Source organism: Astatotilapia calliptera, chromosome 9, assembly GCF_900246225.1.
Source record: "Astatotilapia calliptera chromosome 9, fAstCal1.2, whole genome shotgun sequence".
Classification (NCBI taxonomy): Eukaryota; Metazoa; Chordata; class Actinopteri; order Cichliformes; family Cichlidae; genus Astatotilapia; species Astatotilapia calliptera.
The window spans coordinates 21,114,303-21,139,594 of NC_039310.1; the positions used below are offsets into that span (position 1 = coordinate 21,114,303).

Below are 25,292 nucleotides of genomic sequence, written 5' to 3' on the forward strand. Positions count from 1 at the left end.
TAAAACTAGTACCGGTACCGAAAAAATGAAGATTTATTCATAACACGCGTGAAAAGACCCAGGAAAACCGAGTTAACGATAAAAACGATGACAAAATAATGCTGAAAACCGATAAAAACCATGCATTTCACACCTGAGCCTTAACTCTCGTGGCCCGGTACCGGTCCGAGGCCCGGGGGTTGGGGACCGCTGGTCTATAGAACTCAGTTTTTAGGAAATAATTCAGTTAACTTTCAGTATCCTAAAATGTCTTAGCAAATGAAATGACAGCGATAGAGCCATCAGTATTGACTTCCATTTTTGTTGGAGGTCTACATATATATATATATATATATATATGTATATGTGTATATGTGTGTGTATATATATATATATGTGTGTGTGTGTGTCTGTATGTATGAGTTAAAAAAAAGGTTTTTGTCTTATAAAACGTTTTCAAACAATTAAAGACTGAAGTGAAATTTAAATCAATTAAAAACAAAAAGCCAAAAGGAAATAAACATAAAAACTAATAAGATATAAAGCATAGCAACTCTGGTCCTGAGAGCTGTCGGCGATGCCTTTAATTGCATCTGCCTCTGTAGTTCGAAAGCATAACCTTATCAAATCGACTTTGATATGAAAAAATAAAAGCAGCACGTACTCCCATTTAAACACGATGAACGGTAAATGTTTGGCCTTTCTGCTTGAAAGACTTAAAACGTTAATTTTCTGTCAAACGTTTTGATGAGTGAAGACTAAAAAACCGATTTGCACAAGTGTTCCGAAATTGCTACTTTCACCTGAATGCATCAAAAAAGAACTCTCGGCGCACACGAGCATGACGTCATGCGCTCGGACCAAGCCGTGACCCGCTGCTCCTGCTAAGCTAAGGTGGTTCGTACCAACAGATGGTCCGCGTCAAACGCTCCGAAAACCCGCTTTCCTATGAAATGTGCCGCATTAAGCGATAACGGCGCAGTCGTAGGAAGAGCTACCCACCGCGGCAGCAGCGTTTTCAGTGAGCGCCAGTTACTCTCCGGGAACGCATGCTTGTATTTTAAGTTTACCGCAGCTAGCTGGCTAGCTCGTCAGCTCACCAAAAGTGAAACAGGAACGAGACTGAAAGCTCCAGGAGTTTGACTTCAGCACAGCCAAAACAAGGTGTGTTTTCACGACCTGACCTTGTCTTTTATTTGTACCAGCTAAGAAGTGTGCAGCCGTTATTATTAATGTTACTTTGCCGTGTTTGACAGGTGTAGCTGTGTTCATTTAATAAAGTCGTGTGGTTTAAAAAAAAAAGAAGAAGAGGGAAATGCCCTCGCGACAGGAGTTTTTAGCCATACTGCCACTGCATTGTTTTACTGTGCTTCATCACAGGCTGCCAAAAGGTGTTTTTGTATGAGGATCACACGTTTCCATACTGTAATGTATTCAGTCTGTAGTCCGAATGATTTTCAGTCGGACTGAATTATATACTGAATGATATTCAATCTCTAGTGAGTATAGAGAATCCCACATCAATATGTGTGTTATTCTTTTATGTTATATGTTATTGATTAGCTTGAAGACATGCCATGACTGTGCACCCCAGCTGTGGACATTGGTCTTAGGGGCACACTGTTGGATCACATCACTTCTAAATGATAACAAACATCTATTTCTGCAAGAAAAGAAAGTGTTTACACATACTGGACAACACGGAGTTATGGTCAGAGGTTTGCATGCCCTCATCATGTGCATAAATGTCACGTTAAATCTGAGCTTTTAATGATTTCTTTTTCCAAGGTGGAATGATTGTGCAAAAAAAAACACAACAACCCAAGAATCGGGTGCTCAAAAGTATACATTCAGCCTCAAATATATGCATTGATATTTGGTAAACTGTCCCTTAACAAGTGGCACCTTAAGCAGATCTTTTTGGTGGCCACGAACAATCGTTTGACTTAATTCTGGCTTGATTTGTGAACTCTGCTCTTGCCAGAATTTGTAGAGTTCTTTTAAATTTGTTGGTTTCCTGGCATAGACCTGTTGTAGTCCACAAATAGGATGGAGATGAGGGATTTGGGAAGCCCGTTCAGGAAGTTTAATGTTAGCCTGCTTTTTCCTATCTAAATGTATGTTTGGGATCATTGTCCTGCTGGAGCATCCGACTTGTGTCCAAGTTTCAACCATCTAGTTTTTGATCTGAGGTAGAGTTGAAGAATTTGGAGGTAGTCATCCTACTTCATAATTCCATTCAGTTTGTGCAATTGACCACTGACACGAAAACAGCCCAGAGCGTGATACTATCACTGCCATGCTTGACAGCTGGAAGCTTCGCTTTTACTCCTCCACACATACCTCTTGTCATTGTGGAGAAATACTCAATCCCTAGCTCGCCTGGCCATCAAACATGTATCCAGAAGGCTTTTGGCTTGTCTACGTGGCAGTTGCAAATTTCATTCAAGCTTGAAGGTGTCAATTTTGGAGCAGGAGCTTCTTTCTTGGACGGCAACATCTTAGTCCATGGCGATTTAAAACTCTTCACGGTGGAGAGTGATGCTGGTATTTCAGCAATTTCCAGTTCATGACAGGCTTGAGCCTTCGTGGTTCCTGAACATCCAAATCAATTCCCCCTCATCCGAGGGAGTCTGTTTGGGTCGTCTTCCAGATCTTGGCAAAATGGTGACATATCTGAATAACTGGTACTTATGTACAACTGGTTGAAGTGATGATCTTGGAATCTGCGGTTGTTTAGAAATGGCTTCAAGAGACCTTCAGTTCCTTGGACTTTCCTGTTGTTCAGCGTATAGGTCAGCTCAATGAGTGCTGTCAAACAAATCCTCTTTATGATGACAAAGAGAAACTACTGATTGTAGTCAGTCATGATCATTAACCAGAAGTTAATGGGCTTTGGCCTTGCCAATTTAAAAGAAAAAAAAGAAAGAAAATCCCAAATAAATTCAAACTTGTACATCCAATTCTTGTTTGTATTTTTTTAAGTCATAAAGATCATTAAAAGCCAAAAATCATCATGACATTTGTGCTCATGATGAATTTATTTTAACTTCTTTATGCGACGTAACAATATAGCTGCGATTGACCTAATAATATCTGTCAACAAATTCATCAGTCAGGGGATAATTCTGGGTCTTTTTCTTGGCTCAGTGGGGGCCTTTAGGAGCACACTCATTGGTTCAGATATAATTAGCAAATAGTCTGTTACCTTAGGAAAGACTGGCTTATTCATTTTCCTAATATCTTTGGTGATTTTATAAACAACAGTAAATTAAACCTCACTTAAAAAAATAAGAGTTGTTGTTCATTTATTTATTTTTATCACAGTCTGGCTGGGTGCTGTCTTTTTTGCCTCATTGGGCAACATTTAAGGAGTCTTGAGCTTTTCCATATAGTTTATGCATGTAAACATGAATACTGTGGGTAATCATGTTTGGTTATATCTCAGGGTTTTTCCATGTTGGATGTGACCTTTCAGGTCCACCTACAGTAAATACAATAAGTCTTTGTTGCCTTATTCAACAGAAATCTGTGTGTTGTTGTGTTTCCTGGATGTTTGAAAAACAAAATATTTATCGTGTTTGAGAAAATGAATCCCCGTTGAACATAAAAGCTTTATCCTTCATAATGGACAAAATCTGCATGTACCAAAATATTGTATTTTATTAAATACAACACATTGTGTAATTACAGTAGCAGGAACTTGTTACATAACAAACTGTAACGTGTTAGATCACAGTCAGTGTGTTGATCACTCATTCTGTGCTTTTAGCTGTCAACACACTTTTTATAGGACATAAACATGGTTTCTCCCTTGCGTTAGCAGCAGCTTATCCCTCCGTCGTCATCATGGAGTCCTGAAATCTTCAGGCTTCGGCGACTCGCCAGGTCGCTTGTGGTTGCTTTGGACCAGAGGCCTCTTCAGCCTACAGCCTGTCCGACCTCCCAGGCTGAGGGAGCGAGCAGATGGGGAACTGGTGCTGTTGTCGCCATGAAAGTCCCTGCGGCAGTTTGGAGGAAAGAAGCGGTTTGCTGACCAGTGACTCGAAGGCCACCCAGTTCACAGGCTGTAAAGCTGTGGCTGGCAATTGCGGTCCTGAAGGAGATGATTGCATGAGGTGAGATGACTGGGAAAACACAGACAAGGAAACTCAAAGTGAGTGTGTGAAGGGTGCTGGGTGCTAATAAGACTTGGTGACCTAATCTGGTACAACAGACACACTTTCACAGGATTTCCCAGCAGTGTTTCGTTTCTCAGGTTCCTCCATAAGCAGCAGACCACAAACAATTTTAGAGCTGACTCAGAACACTTTCAGCTGAGACTTTTAAACGCTTGAAGAAAGCTTTGGAGTTTGCGGTAATATTGGATTTAAGCATCTAAAACACGCAGACAGTACCTGCATCTGTGGTCACAAAAGCAGCATTAAATGCTGGAAAATGGGTGAAAACAAAATGATGATTAGATTTTCCCCTGTGGGTTGTGTAGGATGCACCATGTGACCCAATGACAGCACAAAACAGAGTACTGAGATCAGAAACAGGGTGAGGGGGACTTCCAAAGGTCTTAAAGTGTTTGTGGAAGTCAAAACATTTGTCATTTCATGAACTAACTGGTAATCAAAGAGATAATGTTTTGAACAAAGGTTATCTGCTTCCTCTCCACCTACAGGGTTGAAGGAATCCTGAAACATTTCAACAGTGTCTTATCTTTGGTCACAAAACATTGTTTTTCTGGGCATGAAAAGGGTGTAGCCAAGGCTCTGTTGCATTGCTAATGAATACTGTGTTGTCACTTAGGGATGAGGAGCGGAAGATGAGTCCTGAGACCGGAGAGCAGGAGCCTAATAACACTCAGGAAAATGGACCCTTGAAGCAGGAAGTCATTCAAATAGAGATGCCTCCGCCCTGCAACATGTCTGAAGAAAACGCCACCGGAGTACAAGATACAGAGGAATCTCCTGCTCACAGTCGTCAACTTCCAATGCAGTGCGCTTTGGGGTCTGTCCAGGATGAGCACGCCAAGGCGGATTCTGAGGTTTTAAAAGCACCAGAGATAGAAGAAAACCCCCCCACGCAATACAAAATCCCAGATGGCACCTCTCTGACACCTGAGGTGGTCTGCTTTGAAAAAACTCCGCATACTGAGACAAACACAACAGTAGAGCAAACTGCAGCGAGCACAACTCATCATGACAAAGAAGAAAAAGTGACTGTTGAAGCTGCAGCTAAACCATCAGGGGAGTTTTCTGAAAATCACCAAGTGTCATCAGTGTCAAACATGCTGTTGGCTGCAGCTGCCCCGGCAGCCCAGCTGTCGTCTGTGTCTGTGGGAAAGCAGGAACCTGAACCTGAGCCTCTGACATGGTGAGTTACATGAAATGAACCTGTAAGCTTAGAATTTAGCTTCCCTTTTATAATGATTTTAATATTTATTCTGAAGAGCTGGATAGAAAGTTCCAGTGCAGTTCAATGTCATATGTTGTCTGTATTTCTTTTAGAAGAAAATATGAACTTCTTAAAGCGCTTCTTTCTTTGTTGTGTGCTCGTTTTACCATGACATTTCCTGCATTAAAAATATAACGCCTTACTTAAAAGTACCACAATATCTTAGCACCTGTATAATGTCAAATACTGTAAGACTCCTTCTAACAGCTCCAGTGTCTAAAATTAAAATATTGTGACACAAATGCGACACGTTCTTCTACACGTGGTGGTTGTTTAATCAAGTTTCGGCAACACCAAACATTTATTTTGCTTTTAGTGGTTGGACACATTGATATGTGTATTGTATCACTTCCCTTTGCCATACAGGTGTTGATACATTGCTGCCAAATGTAGTTCGTTTTGCTAAAACAGGAAGCTGCTCTAAACGGTCTGTCAACAACTTGACTTACCGGAGGATCTGCTTTATGACTCTGGGTTCAAGATGATATAGCTCTGCCAATGCTGTAAATTCCTCTCATACCAAGCAGATTAGTTTGTTTATTCTTTTTTAAATTTTTAGTTTGATATGAATTGTGATGTCAAGTGTCCAATTTTGTCCCACCTAGCAGTGGTGAAATCCCTGGATCGAGATTGGGATCAGTTCCAAAAGTTAATCGCTTCCAAGTTGGGGGGCAAAAAAACACCTCTGTTTATATTTTCTTTCAAATACGCCAAAGTCTTTTTGAGTAATCCTGCAACAGAAAGACAAACTGAACTGCTCCTTTGGAGGTAACGATTGAGGGTAAACTAAGTGACTGGTTTTTATATAGCCCTTTTCTACTTGAGTACTAAGAAAGCAGTTTATACAACATGTCTCATAACCCATTCATGCACATTCACACTCCAGAAGATGTATCAGGATCAACGTGTGGTTGAGTGTTTTGCCCAAGGATACTTTAGCATGCAGTCCACAAACCTCCCAATTAGTAGTACTGTACTACCACCTGAACACAGCCTCCAAGTGATTAGGAGTTGTAGTGAAGAAGAAGGCAGACAAAGTACAAAGCTCTTTACTTGAATTAACACACTGTTTAGAGTGAATATTATCATTATATATATTACAGTGAATAAACAGATGGTTACTCCTCTCAGCTCTGAAAAGCTGATGGGGTATTGAGATCACCCTGCCAGGCAGGCAGGTAGCTGTGAAGTGTGGACACGAAAGTTTATGAATGCAATAACTGGAGAACGAGGCAACATAGTATTTCAAAACTGATACCACAGATGCTACTTAAATCTCAGACGAGTGTGAATCCCGGACATCGGAGTCAGAGATCAACTTTTCAGATTTTTCAAATTTATACCATAGGTGCATTTACTAGGAGGCTGAGGGTAGCATATGGAACGCCAGGACTGCCATAATGAATTAATTAAATACACCATTAAATAATTAATTAAATGTGGCAATAATTAATTAAAATTGGAATTAATTAATTAAATAAATAGTTATGATATATGTAATTAATTAATTATTGACACATTTAATTAATTATTTATGTATTTCACATTTTAATTAATTATTGACACATTTAATTAATTAATTATTGACACATTTAATTAATTATTTATGTATTTCACATTTTAATTAATTATTGACACATTTAATTAATTATTGACACATTTAATTAATTATTTAATGGTGTATTTAATTAATTCATTATGGCAGTCCTGGCGTTCCATAGTAGCACAGACAACCGCTGGTATTTTTTTCTTCTGATGTATTGTTACACATATGTCTTGCAATATATAAAGTATTGTAGAATCACTGGGGATCAAAGTACTGTGATAGTATTGTGAGTTACTCTGTGACTCCCAATGCTGCTTGCTGCAGTCTTACTTTGGTGGTTTACTCAATTATAATAATCCAGATGAAACAGCTTGGCCTCCTTAAAAATGGTTTAAAGACAGAAGACTGTCTTATTGTTTCTAGAGGATTGTAACATTTTCTAATCACATCTGTGTCTGGTTTGGACAGCTGCTAAATTCTTTTCTTTCTTTTTTGTCGTTCAAGTTTTTATTTGTTTTATAACAACCAAAGGAATAACAAATCTTAAACGTAAAGCAGCCAAGTCGGCGCTTACCATACCATTCATGAATCTGATCGTCCCGGTGGTACAAGAGCAGTCCCAGGATTTCTTGAAGTTCTCTGTATTGTTATTTAGCTTGGCCAGCAGGTGTTCATATGACACTTTCTCCAGCATGAATTCCAACCAGTTTTTAATGTCCGGAGCAGAAGTTGTATTACATAATCTGTATAATCTGTGACCACTCCCAACTGTATCACTGTATTTTGGTGTTTTAATATTAGGTATTATTGTCCGATTCCCCCAATAGGCATAGTCTTGGTGACATGGGTATCACCATGCACATTCTTATGTGTTATAATTCTATTTTCCAAAATGGGGAAACGTATTTACAGTCCCAGATCGCATGTATAAAGGTTCCTGGTTCTGCTTGACATTTCCAACATAAATAATTGGTAAGTAGACCCGTTCTACAAAGGCTAGATGGAGTAAAAAAACTGTACTATCTAGAGCAGGGCGATATGGCCAAAAATATTTATCACGATATATATTTGAAAATTTGCAATAACGATATAACCGACGATATAATTGATGCGAGACAAAATACAACTTCACAACATTACTAGCGCAAAAAGACAACCTTCCATTTATTTTCACTTAAACAAGAAGCTGGTTTTTATGTACATTAAAGCTTTATAAAAATGTAACAGTGCAAATACAAATTCCTTGCTGAAAGTTTAACCAAAAGGCATTTCCAGTAGAAATGGGCTGACATATCCTGAGCATAACCATGTATAATATCCACTGAAGTTAAAAAGAGGTGCTTTGCAACATTAAACTGCAGTGTACAGTACGTATTTTTCGGACCATAAGGTGCACAGGATTATAAGGCACATTAAGCGAAACAAAGCAGTCAGATAAATCAAACTTTATTAAACTCATTCTTCTTGCTTCCTCCACTTCTGTACCATTGATTCATTAATGTTGAATTCTCTGGCAGCTGCTCTATTCCCATGTTGTTGCAGTATATTAATGACTAACCTCGTATTGTGGATGGATTATCTCAGTTGTTCTCCTGACTGAAGTTTGGTCCGTTTACAGCATCCTGCCATGCGATTGCATTTGTCTCTAACCATGAAGAACCTTCACGTTAACTTTTATAAGTGGAAAAGTGTTAGTGTTCGTCCTCCAGCTTCACTGTTTATGTTATGCTAACATAGCTGTGTCGCTAGCAATCACGTAGCACATCATTATATACCAGCTAGCCAAACTTCAGTAACCCTACAAACGTCACTGCTGTTTAGTTTCCTGTCTTCATTTATGTTGGAAGTGATAGCAGAGCTGTACGTTTGATTTTTTTCAGAAATCTCTCAGTCAGAACATGCTATATCATGCTTAGGTAACTAGCGAAACTAGCGAGCTAACTTCCGCTAGCTTCCTGCTAACTTCTAACTCCGTTAAATATAATAACTTTTGTTTTCATGGATGCCTGGAAGTTAAACTTTATAGTTACACCTGGTAAAGCAGCAATGCTGATCGTTTTATTAAAGATGAAAGAATTTAGACAGTTTTTAACTCTAAGTGATGCTGCAGTGTTGTTTGACCTGAAGCATACGGAGTTTAGGACCCAGATTACTCCCAGATTTAAGAGCATCTTAGTCCGACAAATACGACAATAACAACGGCCGCTTGCATGTTCTGCAAAAAAATGTGCTTTGTTGTGTATCTGACGGACAAACACCAAACCAGTTCCACATCACGGAAGTTGCACCATTTTTACAAACCAATTCTGGTTCATCTGTTTCACTCAACAATCGGCCATGTGCGTATGAAAACAAAGGCACTGCGCATGCGCGTTTTACTCCCATTCTATCGCGATATTTCATTTTCCTATCGTTGCCTAACATTATACCGGTATTACCGTGAACGGTATAATATGGCCCAGCCCTAGTACTATCTTATAATGACTCTTTAATGTTTCCTATTATGTGACAGTATCTTTAACCATCCATCATCATTATTTGGACAGCCAAGGTCCCTCTGCCATCTGTTTGTATGCTATTAAATAATTTGTGAAATGCGGATGCCTTGTGTTTGATACTGAGTAGATCCATACATTTTTGTATGTATGAAATTATCTTTAACAATGCAGAATCTAATCTATAAGTATTTCCAAAAGTTATCTTTTTGTTTTTTAACATTATATCTAAGCATGAAAACCCAAAAAAACACCCCGCCTGTGTATATACATCACCTATATTGTGTGTCCCCTCCATAAGTCACTTTCCAGTATGCAATTTATTCCCAACACAGATAAAAAGGTTGAACCATAATGAGGAGTACAGCTGTTTAAAATGTGACATGGCATGCATCCCGTGTCTCTTTTCTTTCTTTGTTTGCTTCTTGTCCCAAGTTCACCATCCCTTTAAATCATTAACCTCCGTTTTTTCTTTTTAGATCTGTGGTTGCATTAGACCATCAAACTGTTGCAGAATCACTGATCAGGGCCGTTTTATGACCATGCTGTTAACGCTCTATAGGCCTTGACTTACTACTTTTGGTTTTTCAAGTATGACATGAGGTGATAAGGGCTTCTATGGATAGCTTTATTACTGAACATTATTACACATGTACGACTGTTGTGTAATCACTTGCTTTTACATTTGTGCAAGCAATAGTCTATTTATTTTTTTTACCTTTCTTATTGCTATCTGCTCAGTGCCGGGACAGATGATTCAAATAGCAGGGAGCCCAGGCCTGAAGACCCAAAAAGCCATGATGTCTCCCAGTTGTCTTCTGGATTGGAGCCCACGGAACTCGACCACAGCGGTGAGGGACAAGACTCTGCCAGCTCAGTGAAGGAGCCAGAAACCACAGCTCCAGCAGACGCCAGAGAGAGGCCAGTGGGTTCAGAGTTTGCAATAACAAAACAAACAAGGTATTTGTTTACGTGAACTCTGGACTTGTGGCGGCAGAGTGGCACTGTGGCCACTAGGGGGCGAACTCTTACCATTGCATCTTCTATGACAGTCAGCCCTCCTCATACCTGCAGTTTTCCTACAGCTAAATGTGTGCTTTACATTTCTAAATACAACTTAAGTTGCACATTTGCAAGTTTGAGTTTAAGACATGAATGGTAAACTTGGCTTTATACACAAAACATGCATTTTCTTTTCAGCTTGCCGTTAGATGAAGATAAAAGGTCAGATGCGGAGCATACACCTACAATGTCAGAGGAGGTCGTGTCTGTGGAGAAAACCAAGCAGGAACCAATGTTAGTGCAGGATAACGATGAAGATCTCCCCAAGGTCAAGCGGAACGATGAAGAGATAAAAGAGGAGAGGCCAACTGAGGCCGAGACTGAACCTGTGAAAGATGCTGAAAGCGAGGAGGTTACAGGAAAAAAGGAGCAGCTGGCAGAGAGCGCAACCAAGAATGTTATGGCTGACACCACAGAGAAGGAAGACAGGTCTGTAAAGATCCCCTCTGTTCACTTTATAGTCCTGAATTGAATCACTGCATCTGTTGAAAGAATAAAGGAGGTAAAACCACTTTTACCCAAGAAACAGATGGGATTATGAGACAAAAATGTAGCAAAATACACACAAATTATGTGTTTATTATTTATAGTCAAGTTTATGTTTATTTATTTTTTATTTTTTTGCAAATGTCACAGAAAAATGAAATCTGGACTTACACATTTGAAGTGTGAGTATTTTTAGTGAGATTAAGTTGTCCCTGTCCCAGTTGGCATTGACTTAAAATTGCTCGATATGGAGATCCAGGACCAGGCTTTGGATACACAAAAATAACTTGTTGTTTGATTAAAAATAAGTGTTTTTGTTTTATCATAGTGAAGAAGATTTGTACAGAGGCGAAGAGGAGCTGTCTGTGTCACAGCCCGAGCTGGAGACAAAACGTCAGTACATCCTCCGCTTCTATTGCATCAGTGATTTTCAACAAGTGCAGCTTTTGTCTGTCATTTGAAATCTGGACAATAGTCTTTTTGTTCTGCCCATCGTCTCACCTTTCTCTGCTATCCCTCGCTCAGTTTTAAAGGTGGAGGACAGATGCAGTTTGTCACCGGTGGTGAATATTCTGTTGTACAGTGAGAGGGAGTGGAAGGGAAATACTCTTAAAAGCGCTCTCATTAAAAAGGTTGGTGCCTGAAGTTTCTCAGAAGAATCATTTCAGGTTAAAGCCAGTTCTTATTTATTTATTTTTACATTAATGGCTAGGATGTTTCCTCTAATGTCCCCGTGTGTTGGTGCAGGGTTATAAGGAGATGTCCCAGAGCTTTGCCAGCGTACGAAGAGTCAGGGGGGACAACTACTGTGCCCTCAGAGCCACGCTGTTCCAAGTGTTGTCCCACAGCACCCAGTTGCCTGCGTGGCTGCAGAATGAGGACGTCATCATGGTAAATTTTCACTTCTGCATCTTATCGTTCAGAGCTCATGCTGAAACCAGCCCCAGCATTGCCAAGAGTTGAAACCACTGCTGTCAGCAATTGCTGTAAGAAATTGCAGCTTCCACATTTTGTCCACCCGCCATGCTCTGTGCAACTGTTCAGACCTGTTTGTGTGAGAGGCCGTTCTCCAAAGGCAACAAAGCAGAACTGACTTTACACTGGGCACAGCAGCAGTGGAAAAGAGGAACTAGAAAAGTACCATGTACCGTAAACCTCAGTCACACAGGCGCAGGTTGGCGACTCCATGACAACCATTGGTTGCTAAGGAAAAATTGCTATTCCCCAATAAAAACCAAATGACAATCTGAATTTCAGTCATTTAGCAGTTCCTGGAAGTCACAAGGATTTACCAGGGGATCCCATGTGACTGGGGTACTATGTTAGTGCTGATTACGGTGATAATTGGCTGCTTTGAGATTCAACATGTTGTGCGTTCAGAGATACACTTTCACATCTCATGCTTGTAACGAGTGGTTATTAAAGTTACTGTTCGAAGGAGTCTGGCCATTTTCCTCTGACATCAACAAAGCATTTTTCACCCAGCGATCAGTGTCTGTTAATCCAAGAGATGGTTCTGTGAGAAAATCCCAACAGATCATCAGTTTCTGAAATACTTACACCAGCCTGTGGGCGATCGTGGCTCAAGAGTTGGGAGTTCATCATCGCCAGTGTGTGAATGTGTGTGTGAATGGGTGGATGACTGGATGTGTAAAGTGCTTTGGGGTCCTTAGGGACTAGTAAAGCGCTATATAAATACAGGCCATTTACCATTTTACCAGAAACTATGCCACCTTCAAAGTTTGTTAAATCTTCCCCATTCTGATGCCTATTTTGGACTTCAGCAGGTCGTCTTGATCATGTCTAAGTGGATTGAGTTGCTTTCATGTGATTGGCTGATGAGATATTTTTCTAAACAAGCAGCTGTACCTCATGAAATGGCAGGTAAGCGTATGTAGTTTGCCTGCCATGTCACTTACCTGCTAATTAGTGCTAAAGACTTGTAATAAACCGCACAATTTCACTCACAAAGAATAGCAACAGAGTTCTTAGTCATGGCATGGTATTTGCTAGATAAATATCTTAAGTCCTCCAGACTGTACCTCAAAGCAGCCAGTCCTAATAATACATAACTTTAACTGCTGATGAAGTTTAGATTAATTACTTATCAAATTTGCCCCTCATAAAAGTAAAGGGGAAATTGGCTATAGACCAAAACTAGGTTTCCTTATGCGCAATACTGAGATTGTGATTATGTAAAATGCAGCAGCAGAATGGGTTTTTGGGGTGTGACTACTCCTGCAAGCTTGACTGGCACACATATAGTTAAAGGTATGTTATTTAAAAGAAAAAAAGGATACTGTACTGTACTAGAACTGTGTGTAAATACACCTTCCAACAACTTGATGCGTTCTCATAAACATATAATTAATCAATAAAAAATACATAAAAGTGGGCATTTCCCGTATGACATTTTCCTTCTTACCCACGGTGTTTTACATTTGGGGCTAGAGACCGGCCACATAAGTATTGTGTCAAAAGCAGAGAAGTAGAGACGTCTCAGGCCTTAGTGTGCCCTGAAAGGACATTAATATTTGTTCCTGGATCTTCAGACTCAAGACATGAAGCATCATACCTGTTTTATTTTCAGAGAAGGGCCTTCTACAGATGGGGAAAACCTCCAAGGTGGCTCTGCATCCAGTGTTTTGTTTTGTTGTTGTTTTTGCCTGTTTTTATTACAAAGGACTTTGTGGTTTTTGACCTGTGAAAGGTGCCGTATAAATAAAGTTTACTTACTTACTAGTAGAAACAGGCTGGCTGGCCGTGCCCGTTACCGGGTACAGTCTATGTAATTTTATTTTTTTTAACCTGTCTTGCTAACTAAAACTTATTTGTCCTACAGCAGCCACCGTAGCTAGGAGTATGCACTGTAGTTATTCTGTGTGCCTTCTCTCTCCCCAAGCGGTCGCAGCAAATGGCCGCCCCACCCTGAGCCTGGTTCTGCCGGAGGTTTCTTCCTGTTAAAAGGGAGTTTTTCCTTCCCACTGTCGCCAAAGTGCTTGCTCATAGGGCGTTATATGATTGTTGGGTTTTTGTCTGTATGTATTATTGTAGGGTGCACCTTACAATATAAGAATAAGATTAATAAGAATAAGAATAACTTTATTTATCCCGAGGGAAATTCTTTTGTCATGTACATGCTCAAAGCAGCAGGAGAGACAGAGGAACAGATGAATAAGATATACAATATATACAATAAGAGCAGTAATATACAGTAATAATGCACCTTGAGGCCACTGTTGATGTAATTTGGCGCTATATAAATAAAATTGAATTAATTTGAATTGGGAGGAATAAGAAAACAAACCTCGGTTGACTGCAATCTGCAATATACCTAATCCAACAGTGAAAATTTTACACAGCGTAACTTTAAGAATGTATTATCTTAGTTAACAGTTTTCAATTTTCCTGCGACTTGTGTCCATTTTATAAACAAAAAATGTGTTTTATGCTGACAACATAGTCACTAACTCCTTGGTCTGAGAAGTCACGTTGCTAATATCGAATGGTTAATTATATACAGCTGTTGGTAGAAAAGAACCAAAAATTTACTGCAGAAGTGATCATTGCCCCGTCTTGTAAACACTGTTAATGTTACATAATGTAATTCTTTGTGTTTACAGCTGCCAAAACAACTGGAGGCTCAGGATGGGCTGATAAGTCAGTGGACATTTCCTGGAGAGTGCCTGCAGAGAGATGGGACAGGAGATGCCGTCCAGCAGCTTAAAGGCTACATGGAGCTTCTCCGTAACACGGTACTGGCTGCAGACCTTCACAGAAACTCTCACACAGCAAGAAAGTATTTCAAAAACACAACAAGCGTAAACCACAGCGCTATTTTTATGCCATTTGTGGACACTCGAGGGTATTGATATTCACCCATGAAGGGTTGGCTGATTGCTACCATATGTTAAAGGGAGGTAGTTTTCTAAAGGATGTGTGGCTTCTTTTTTCCTGTGTGTCATTAAAGCAGCCTGGTAATGCTCTGAGGGGATTTAGAGGAATAGCAGGAACTGAACTGATAAAAGCACTTTACCAGTCTGAGGCTTGGTGTTGAATTTATATTCAGTCGCTGCCTGGTAGGATGAGGAATTCTGGTGTTTACATACCTCTGTTGTGTTACGAGATGTAGCTGTGTATCTGACAGTATAATCTGTGGTCTGTCTCGTAGTCTGCGCAGTTTGTGTCATGTACATTTAAGTGTATAGGGGAAAGACACTCAATACAGCAGCTTTGCAATAGATAAAAATGGTGATATCTGATTCTGTAGTGTGTATCATCATAAAGGAAATAACCAACAAAAGATCCTTTTTGACCAGATCAGCCTGGGGACCAACGTCAAGAACAGATCAGTAACTACAAGCGTCATTTTCACACCTTTGAAAACTATAAAGTGGTGTATTTACAACAACAACAAAAAAATCTCCCCGCAACAACAACCTTGGGGTCGTAATTTGTTGCTGATGCTTCCATCCATACCAAAAATTATTGAAACCATCAGTGCTTCCATTAATCTCTATACCATAAGGTTTCAATTTAGCGCAAGAATCCATGTGCCAAATAGCATTTGGCCCTTTATTGCTTAATAATCTGTTGGATTGACCCGCTGCACCACATATCCCATTTGAATAGCTCAAAGGTGTCCAGCGTTATCCTTGACTCTGTCCATTGTGCTGTAGTTCTTTATGCACAAATGACATCACCTCATCTAAATCGGTGTGTTGTCTTCTGGATAGACCCATTTCCTAACATCGTTTCTTCAAAGTCTGGATGCTTATGATAATGTGCTGATTCTGAGGTAAAATCATGAGTAGTTATTTGGTGCCACTATAAAAGTAAAATTTACTTGGGTCATCTAATGTTGGCAAAGCAAACCTGTTGTGCAAGGAGACGGGTTTGCTTGAACCCGCCTCTTTGCACAAAGAGACGGGCTGTATTTAAATACACCTGCCCTGTATTTTTTTTTTTTTCTACCTTCAGCGGCCCGTCGTAAACAAATGAATGTGTCATTATGCAAACAAATAAATGTTTTCAGCCAAGATATGTCAAGTGACCGAGTGCGTGCAACACAGTAGTCAATTTGCTCATTGACAAAGACTCATTCAGACTGATGGTGGCTACATGCTGGCAATCTGCCTGCATTTATGAATTAGAAAGCAGTTATTTGCAAACCTGCAAAAATCTCTCTGAGAGCGACTGCAGTCAGTCCAAGTCAGACTGTGACTGTTTGCACAAAGGTTGCATTCCCTTTAGGTGCAATCAGCTTGTGATCAAGGATGCTCGTGAGTGTGCAACACCCTCAAGCTCTGAGCAACCATTTAGTCACCACAAGTTGCAGTCAGCTACAGAATGTGAAAAAAATTCAATACACTCACCAATCAGAGGCAAGGAGGATGCTTTTTACCCATGTTACTGAGCTGTTGGCGTGCTCTGAATTAATATGTAGTATTTGAGTTTAACTTAATTCAACTTTAGCTATCCAGTGTTGGATTGCTTTTTGGTTGAGTTGAAGTTTGCTTAGCTAATGTTTTCTGCTCGAGATGAGTCCTCTTCTTCATTGTTTCCCCAGAGTTTTTTTTATTATCATTATTTTTATTTTATTTTATTTTTTATAAAATATTGACATTGTGGTGCCAGTTTAGCTTAATGGATGAGCAAGTGATCATCTGCCACATGACCAGAGTGCAGCAGTGTGTTCGCTGCTCCACTATCCAATAAAGGTGAAAATGCCCCAAATTTTTCAGGTCTGTACGTGACTTACTCAACCTTCTGAGCCACAGCCACCCTGATACAGAAACCTGAAGGACATACACACATTTTAATAAATGTGAAACTGCAGGGGAAAAGGGATTCCTAGTGCAATTTGGAGAAAAATCAAAGATCAGATTGTTTGAAGTCCAACTACAAGTGACAGGCTCATCGGGTGTGTCTGTGTTACCCAGAGATCATTACTAACATGCTGAACATTTGCATTAAGAACCGTTCTCCTTGGCAGGTGCAGACAGCAAGTGTTAAATAGTAACAGTAATTATATGAAGTGGAAAAATGTTGAGTGTAAAGTAATGCATTGTCATAAAGGGCATCAAGCTTTTTTATCCTTATCACTTAACATCCAGGTCCCGGACTGTCGTCAGCTTACACTTTGGTGACTAAGTGTGCCTTTGTTCCACTGACTGTCAATGCTTTCTTCTTGCTGGTTGTCAGATTGACTGTTGATATTTGACCTGTTGCCTACTGACAGGTGATGTAATCTCCTTTGTAACAAAACATTCAAACAGCTGTCTCCTGATGGCTTCAGGGCACTAGACACGTTCCCACTATTCTTGTGCAATAAACCCTCTATTGTTGTGTCGGGTTTGGAAACACAATCACACAATCCGACCAAAGATGTACGTCATATTTCTTGGCGATTTCCAGTGGGGAAAAAGGGACAGTAAAACGTCAACAAGCAAGTCCAACTGAAGTATTTGTATGATACTGTCTGACTGTTGTTCCTTCATTCCATAGTTTCACCCAACTATACTGGCACCATGATTCTCGTTTGCTTTGTTTACAGCTGTACACTGCTGACTGGTTTTATTAAAAAAAGAGAAAGAAAGAAAAGAAAAAAAAAGAAGAAGAAGAAGCAAACAAAAAAACCCCACTCAAAACAGAACCATTGTAGAAACCTCAAAAGAAAGAAAATGTCCCAATATTCCTGTCAGGAAATCATGACTGGTCCTAGATTTAGTGTTCTATTGATCAGCCATCATGCATGACATCTGTGTTTGTTCTTGAGTCATAATCGCATTGATATTAGGTTCTGTCTGAACAAAAAGGATTACATAATATTATGGGAAGTGATAAGAGAAAGAGGAATTTTTGCCTTAAAGAAAATTCGATTAAAATAAACAAATAAGACTTACAGTACTTTTCTGCTCTAGCACTTGAAGTCAATTAAATTATGTGTTATTGATCTGGTCAGTGAAGTGGCAGAGGGGGTTGTTAATTAGTTTCAGCTGCTTTAGAGTTCGTGAAATTACCAAGAGGCATTACCAGTGGGGCAACAATTAGACAACCCCCAAAACAATTTTTCCCCTCCTCATCTTCTCTTAGTTTTTTTCCATTTGTTTTGCATTTTTCAAGGTGTCACTACTGGTACTATGAGGCGATACCTGGACCCTACAGTGGTTGCACTGCAGTTCTAACTCTTGCAGGATGGCACATCAATACGTGCCATTGCCAGATGTTTTTTTTGTCTCCCAGCACAGTGTCAAGAGCATGAAAGAGATTCTATGAGACAGACAGTTACTCTAGGAGAGGTGGACCGGGCTGTAGAAGGCCCTTAACCCATCAGCAGGATCTGTTTCTTCTTGTTTATGCAAGGACAAGTAGAATTAGCCTTGCCAGAGCAATGACCTCCAGCAGGCCACCCATGTGGGTTTCTGACCACGTGGCTGAAACAGACTTCATGAGGGCCCAACATCATCTAGTGGGCCCTGAGCTTACTGCCTAGCACCGTAAAGCACGATTGGCATTGGCCATAGAATACCAAAATTGGCACACTGGCCTGCTGTGCTTTTCACAGATGAGTGCTGGTTCACCCTGAGCACATGTGACAGACGTGAAAGAGTTTGGAGAATCCCAGGCATGCATGCAAACCCATGGGGGCCACACAAATTACTCAGTACCATTTTAAGCTACAGCAATGAAATTTTGGCAAAACCGACTAGCTTGACACATCATTTTTTCACTTCAGTTTTCGGGGACTCTTTGAACTTAGCGCTCTGTAGCTTGATACTTCTTATTTCTATCAAACAACATGGCATCCTTTTCTTCCTAACACATTACCCAGTCTGTACAAGTGTAGATTTTCCCCATGGACGTTTGATGTGTTTTCAAAGTATTCCTTTAACATTTTTGAGCAGTGCATTTTCATCTTACACACACTCTCTGATTGGCAGTTTTGAGGTTCAGCATCCTGACCAGCAGCACTTCGACTGACTGGAGGATCTAGTTACCCCCAACCTTCCAATTAGCAAACACATCCCTGTACCTCCTTAACCACAGCTGCCCCATCCCAACAACTAGGGATGGACCGATCCGATATTACGTATCGGTCCGATACTGACCTAAATTACTGGATTGGATATCGGAGAGAGATGAAAAATGTAATCAGATTCATTAAATATCTCAAAAGCACCTCACAAAACTTGCAACCAATGACTGTAGAAAAGGTCATTGCTTGCGACACGGCGTAACTCAGCTCATGACCCTAGCATGTTGGGGCAGTATCTGTCACGTGATAGAGCAGCTGTGGCGTGCGAGACCTCTCGGCAGTCGCTACCAAACCGGCATTTCATCTCCGAGAAAGTTAACCCAGAGAGAAGTAAAGCAAGTGTGTAAGTTCATCTTTGAATGTTTGTAAAGCATTTTAGCCTTCTCTCCCCCTCCCTCTCCTGTTGCTACTTCAATCATGAAACTGATCAATGATCAGCTGATCGGCTTTTCTGTTGCCACTCCTGTCTCTTGTTTGTTTTTGGCCCACTTCGCGCCAGAAAGAGGAAACCAGCAGCTAAAGAACAGCAGCACGTTTAAGCTTGATAAGCTGTTGTTAGAATTTATTTAATATTACTTTTTACACCAGGATCTTTTTCTATGCAGCTGACGGCTGGTAACTGTGCAGGGGCGGATCTAGCAAAGTTTAGCCACGGGGGCCGATAGGGCATGAACAGGGAAAAGGGGGCACAAAGACATACTTTTCTTTCTTATTCTCATTTAAAATGTCTAGCTTTAATTAAATAATTATCTGAATCTTACACCCAAAGTTTTAATCCGACGTAAAATGAATAGAAGTCCATTACTGTATATAGTAACTATTAAGTCTAATATATACCCTGGTAAGCTATACTACTTTTTCCTTTGGGAACCATCTGTGCGGTCTGCAATTCTGTTGAAGAAAGATGTTGAATCTATTTAATTATTGTAGAAAAATAATTTATTTCTGTGCATTTATTTATTTATTTTTACACGTGCATTAAATTAAAGTTGATTACATCGATTAAGCATCACGAGGTGGAGGGTGGTTCCCTATTTTTTTTGTTGGCAACCCTATTAGTTAGGTTGTTTAATATTTCTGCTAAGTACCCTTTAAAATACCAGAATAGGGAGGATGGTGTGGGTTTAACTTTATTAGCTCAGTGTTGCTGAACTATGAAATATTTTGGGTGCAGTGTATTTTTTGCATACAGGTTTATCAGAATAGCTTTAGTGTTTTGTTTTTTTTTGTTTGTTTGTTTTTTAAATGTATGAACCTATACAAAATGCAGCAAGATATTAAAAAAACAGTTTTATTGATTAAAAAAAATACACTATATCGGATTCATATCGGTATCGGCAGATATACAAATTTATGATATCTGTATCGGACATAAAAAAGTGGTATCGTGCCATCTCTACCAACAACCTGCCCTCATTATCTGAGCTTTAAGTTCCATAACCTGAAATTATGTCTGAAAAAAGCAGTAAATTCTCATGTATAGCCAGCTGTTTTAGACCTCTTCAGTGACTGATACACTTTGTTTGTCTCCAGTGGCAGGCAGCGGTGGACTGTGCCACCGACGCTGAGCGTCAGCAGCTCTGTGAGCGAGTGTTTCAGGGTGGAGAAGAGGAGCTCGGTCTGCTGGAGGCTCTCAAGCTGCTGATGCTGAGCAGAGCGGCAGAGCTGCACAGCTGCATGCAGGGCGGTGAAGACGTCCCCCTCTTCTGCTGGCTGCTGTTCGCGCGGGACTCCTCCGACTGTCCACGCTCTTTCCTCTCCAACCACCTCAGCCACGTGGGCCTGACCGCAGGTCTGGAGCAGGTGGGAAGCGTCTCTGTTGTTTTTGACAACTTTATGGTAAAAGGTTGCTGGGAATTTTCTTTCCCACTGAGTAAACATCTGTCGCACTCAGTAACAAAAACAACAATTCGGGCTGAACATCACGAGGTGGGTGTGTTAACATTTTTGTCATGTGAGAGCCGAATAGTAAAACATGCCGGCGCTTGCTCTGTTTTTTGTTTTCCGCTTGTTTTGAGTGATCCACCATTGACCCCGGGGGCAGAGGTAGTTCTCAACTGCTGAGCGTTTTAATTGTTATTTTCATTTTTTGAATAACAGATTTTACAAGCTCTGCTTCTAAAGAGAGACTCCACCCGTAAATGTTTTGTGCTGAAGCAGCTGATCAAACATGGAGCTGTTTGAGAAGTCTGCTGGAGTTCCTCTGTAACTGTGCAATTATCCCCTCCCCCCTCCCTTTGCGTTTTCTCTCTTGGGCAGGTGGAGATGTTCCTGCTGGGCTACGCCCTGCAGTGTACCATTCAAGTTTACAGACTGTACAAGGCAGACACAGAGGAGTTTGTCACCTACTACCCGGACGACCATAGGGACGACTGGGAATCTGTGTGCCTCGTCACAGAGGATGATCGCCACTACAATGTGCCCGTTGTAGAAGCTGCAGAAACACAAAAGGAGCTCCCCTCCAGCTGATTGCCACTGCAGAAAAACCTCCTGCCATACAAACACCCCTCAGGTTGATCAAGATTTATCAATTAAAGGTATAGTTTTGGGAAGTGTGCTTATTAATTGACAGCCAGCAGTAAGTTTGCTTAGCTTAGTACAAAGAATGGAAGTAAAGGGTACAAACATACAACCACCAGCACTTTTGATTGTTTGTTTTTGTTTGTTTGCTTTTACTTTAATCCACACAGAAATCAATGACACATGATTTTCTTCTTCCCTGGACAGAGGTGCCTCGCTAACCTTTCTCTATTTCCTTTATTATCTATTAACCTGTGCCGAGCATGGGTCACATCTGTCTGGACTGTTAGATGAAAAAGGGATCACAGATCTGTTGCTTTAAATTATGAGCGATCTTTATCACTGTGCACACACTCCACCAGAAGTAGAGGTGAATGCACGTTAAGAGCCTGGTCTCAGTTTTAATCTCCATCATAAAAAAGCTGTTTAAATATCAGCAGGAAAGCGAAACAAGACAAACTCTTCTGTTGTGATCGCTAGTTGGCTTAAATTAAGATACTTCTGAAGGAAAGGTGCTGGTGGGAGGATGTTCTTACCTTTGGAATGAGTGGTAACCTGAAACCTGCAGACCTCCACAAGAGACTGATGATTTTTGTTTTGGGCCTTTTATTAGAGATGTTCCTGGCTAGTCATCATTTCTAAAAGGCAAAATAATAACTCAGAAAACCTTTAGAATTGAGCAGACCTTAAATCAGGGATGTCAAACTCATTTTAAGTGGGCCGGACAGATGAAAATCTCCTTTGTGTCAGCGTGAAGAAGTTTAACTACACATTTAATCTCAATATAAGAAGAAGTGCGATTTCAACACTACGTCTCAAAAGAAATGCTGCTGCAGCAGACAAAAGAATTCTGGGATTTCATTACAAGAAATAAATGTTACAAATTACAGAAAAGTTCTGGTAGCTCATTGCCCAGACTGTCCTGCAATTATGAAGCATACTTTTTTTTATTTTTAATTCATATAAAATGCTCTGTTATTTATCAATTTTGCTGTGGACACACTGTAAAAAAGGAGAAACTTCTCTAGTAGATGGTGCAGCTTTTCTGTCATTTAATTGGTTATCCAGTACACAATTACTATGGTGCAGTATGTGTGGCTGTGGAGGCGATCTTAATTAGTAGGAAAAACAGTAAAACACACAGAAAACAGTCCAATATAAGTCCACGATTTCTTACATTGTCTAAAGATATCCAGTCGGCCAGATTTGAGTCTTTGCCAGGCCGATTCCAGCCCCCGGGACTTACGTTTTAAATTTGTCAAGTTAAAAATTTGACATTCTGCAAACACATTCCATGTTAATGAAAAGGTCCTTTTTTCATTCATGCAAGCACACCCCGGTGCAGAATGTGGTTAAACCTGGCTTTAGCTGCTTGTTTAACCAGCTATTTCAGCAGCTGACTAGCAGGGAGGCAACATTTAAATAACTAGTCAACTGGTACTGTTTGACAAATATTATGGTCTGCTGTGTAGTAGGGCCCATTCTATAAGTTTTTGCTTCAGTTGTAGTGAGTTACTGCCTGAATGTTGCACTGATTACGGAGCGTATCCCTCTATGCACTGCACCCATACAGTCTGTATGTGGAGCTTTCTGGATAACCTTGCGAGCATTAGCTGACACGTTGACACATCTGGCCCCAAAAACCAAAGTGCTTAAGGCCATTAAGCAAACATAACGTCACAGTGACTGTGTCCATCTTCGGTATACAGTTTATGTTTTTGGCAGAGAACAGCTAGCTGTCTCCCCCCGCTTACAGTCCTTATGCTAAGCTAAGCTGACTGCCTCCTGCTTCACATGTCTAACTCAGCAAATAAGCACACGTCCCAAAAATCTTGACCTATTCCTTTAAAAAAAAACAACAACAAAAAAAACCAACACACAACAAAATGCTGATTCAAGACCACGTACAAGGTTTGGTTTACATGTTCTTGTACACACTGTACTGTATACACAGTTTTCTATTTGGATATGTGTACATATCGGATATCCTGTGATTTTCTCAGATAGACGCAGATTCCTTTGCAGGGTGTCATTTTGGAAGGAAAAAAAGCCCAAATTTTCTCAGAAGTCTTTTTTTTTTTTTTAAATGTAAAATTTTGAGTGAAGCTGCCAACGGCGCCAAAAACTTTAGGTGATGGTATTTACACTGGATGTTGGGCACTTTGAGTGTTAATTTATTGTTTTGTTTTTTAAAACAAGTGTGACCGTCTAAATTCATTAAGTGAAGCAACTGAATTAGTCAATGAAGGGTTGGACGATTTATCAGGTTCAACACCAGATGACGATCAGAAGATTACTCGCATCCTCTGTGTCAGAGGTGTGATTTGTGGCAGTCTGTGTGTGCATGTGTGTTTGACTTTGTGTGTATGTGTGTGTTAAACTCAATGTGTAACATGCTGCCTTTTAACCAAGCTGTTCTGAAGGGAAGAAATGTGCCAATGTTGCTGCTAACACTGGCAACAGACCCAACCACCAGCCGCTGGACTCAGAAAAGGCTCGCTTGGTCCTCCGTGTTGCCTTAGAAATAATGCACAGTAAGAATGAATGTTGGATATTGGTGATAAGAGGCCATTTATGTCTTAATTCCAGAGCAGGTAAAGGTGATTAAAGAAAATGTTATGCCATTTGCAGGAATGTTCTTGCACTGTCAAAAGTTTTGGACAGCATTTAAATAAAATGATTTTTTTGGGGTGGTGGGGGTAAAGTTCTGGATTGAGGTCTGTAGACAAAATAAAACAGTGTAAAAACGTTCTTAAAGTGGATCTTTCCTCTTTGTCTTATGTATACTATTACAATAGTGGATGCTCATTTAAAATAGGGCCAGTGTGCTCGGCATATGCACAAGTAATCGTTTTCATCCCATTTAAGAGTTTTCCTTTTTCTAATCTTGGCTCTGCACGAGGTCAGTGAGGGAGAGGATATCTCTAATATGGTCATCTCACAAGCTCCACCCACAAGTTTGCAAGGGGCAGCCAATTAGAATAAAGTTGTGTTAAACAGGATGAGGATGAGTTTAAAAGCATCTTAAACTGGGTCTTTATGCAGCTCATCCTCTGTGCGAAACAAGCCATCTCTTTAAGACTTGCATATTTTAATTCTTCACCCTCGGATACCTTCTTCTGGTCACCCTTGTTTCTCTTTCCCGAACTGGTGTCTGACCTGCTTCCAGAACAAAATGACTGGCTACGCATCAGGTCTAGGTATACCCTTGGAAAAACCTGGAAATTACTCCAGATAGATGTGTAGATAGCCACATCTATATACTGAATTGTCAACCCTGACGATCTAGGGTACTGGGGGAGGTTGTCAGATGTCTTTATGGCAGAAAAGAGTAAAAGCCCACTTTCTTCTGATTGGTTGCCCCTCGCCTGACATCTGAACCTGGTGCTTGTGAGCACCGCTTCCTTCGCTTGCCAGCGTTTTTATTTTGTTAATACCAAATTCAGATGTTGAAAAGAACAAAAACATTAGTTTGTAATCACAAAAGTTTTGCAAGATTCAAATTTGTCAACAGAGCCCCCCCAGATTTATGAAAACAGTGTTTGTATTTTAATAGATGTTTTAAACTTATTAAATCTCACCCCTGACACAAATGTCATAATGAATAAAAAAAAAAAAACTAAGCTGAAAGAGTCCAAAATCCACTATAAATTCAGTTCCCTTTAGCTTTCAAAGCCAAAAATAAAACAATACAGGCCTAAAAAAATTCTGCCGTAACCAA

General features: G+C 40.2%; 1 protein-coding gene across 2 annotated transcripts; it reads left to right on the forward strand.

Annotated features, from left to right (window-relative positions):
• Positions 1 to 801: 801 nt before the first annotated feature.
• LOC113029179 (uncharacterized) lies at positions 802 to 24,322 on the forward strand. 2 transcript variants are annotated; one of them, XM_026179880.1, is made up of 11 exons: positions 802 to 1,143; positions 3,806 to 4,097; positions 4,777 to 5,343; positions 10,207 to 10,425; positions 10,666 to 10,956; positions 11,342 to 11,406; positions 11,539 to 11,645; positions 11,761 to 11,904; positions 14,637 to 14,768; positions 20,585 to 20,854; positions 21,311 to 24,322. In XM_026179880.1, the coding sequence occupies exons 2-11, from the start codon at positions 3,946 to 3,948 to the stop codon at positions 21,518 to 21,520; spliced, it is 2,157 nt and encodes a 718-aa protein (XP_026035665.1). In that variant the 5' UTR covers positions 802 to 1,143; positions 3,806 to 3,945; the 3' UTR covers positions 21,521 to 24,322. The 2 variants fall into 2 exon arrangements, with proteins under 2 accessions (XP_026035665.1, XP_026035666.1); XM_026179881.1 differs by lacking the exon at positions 802 to 1,143 and having other exon boundaries at positions 3,385 to 4,097.
• Positions 24,323 to 25,292: the final 970 nt, after the last annotated feature.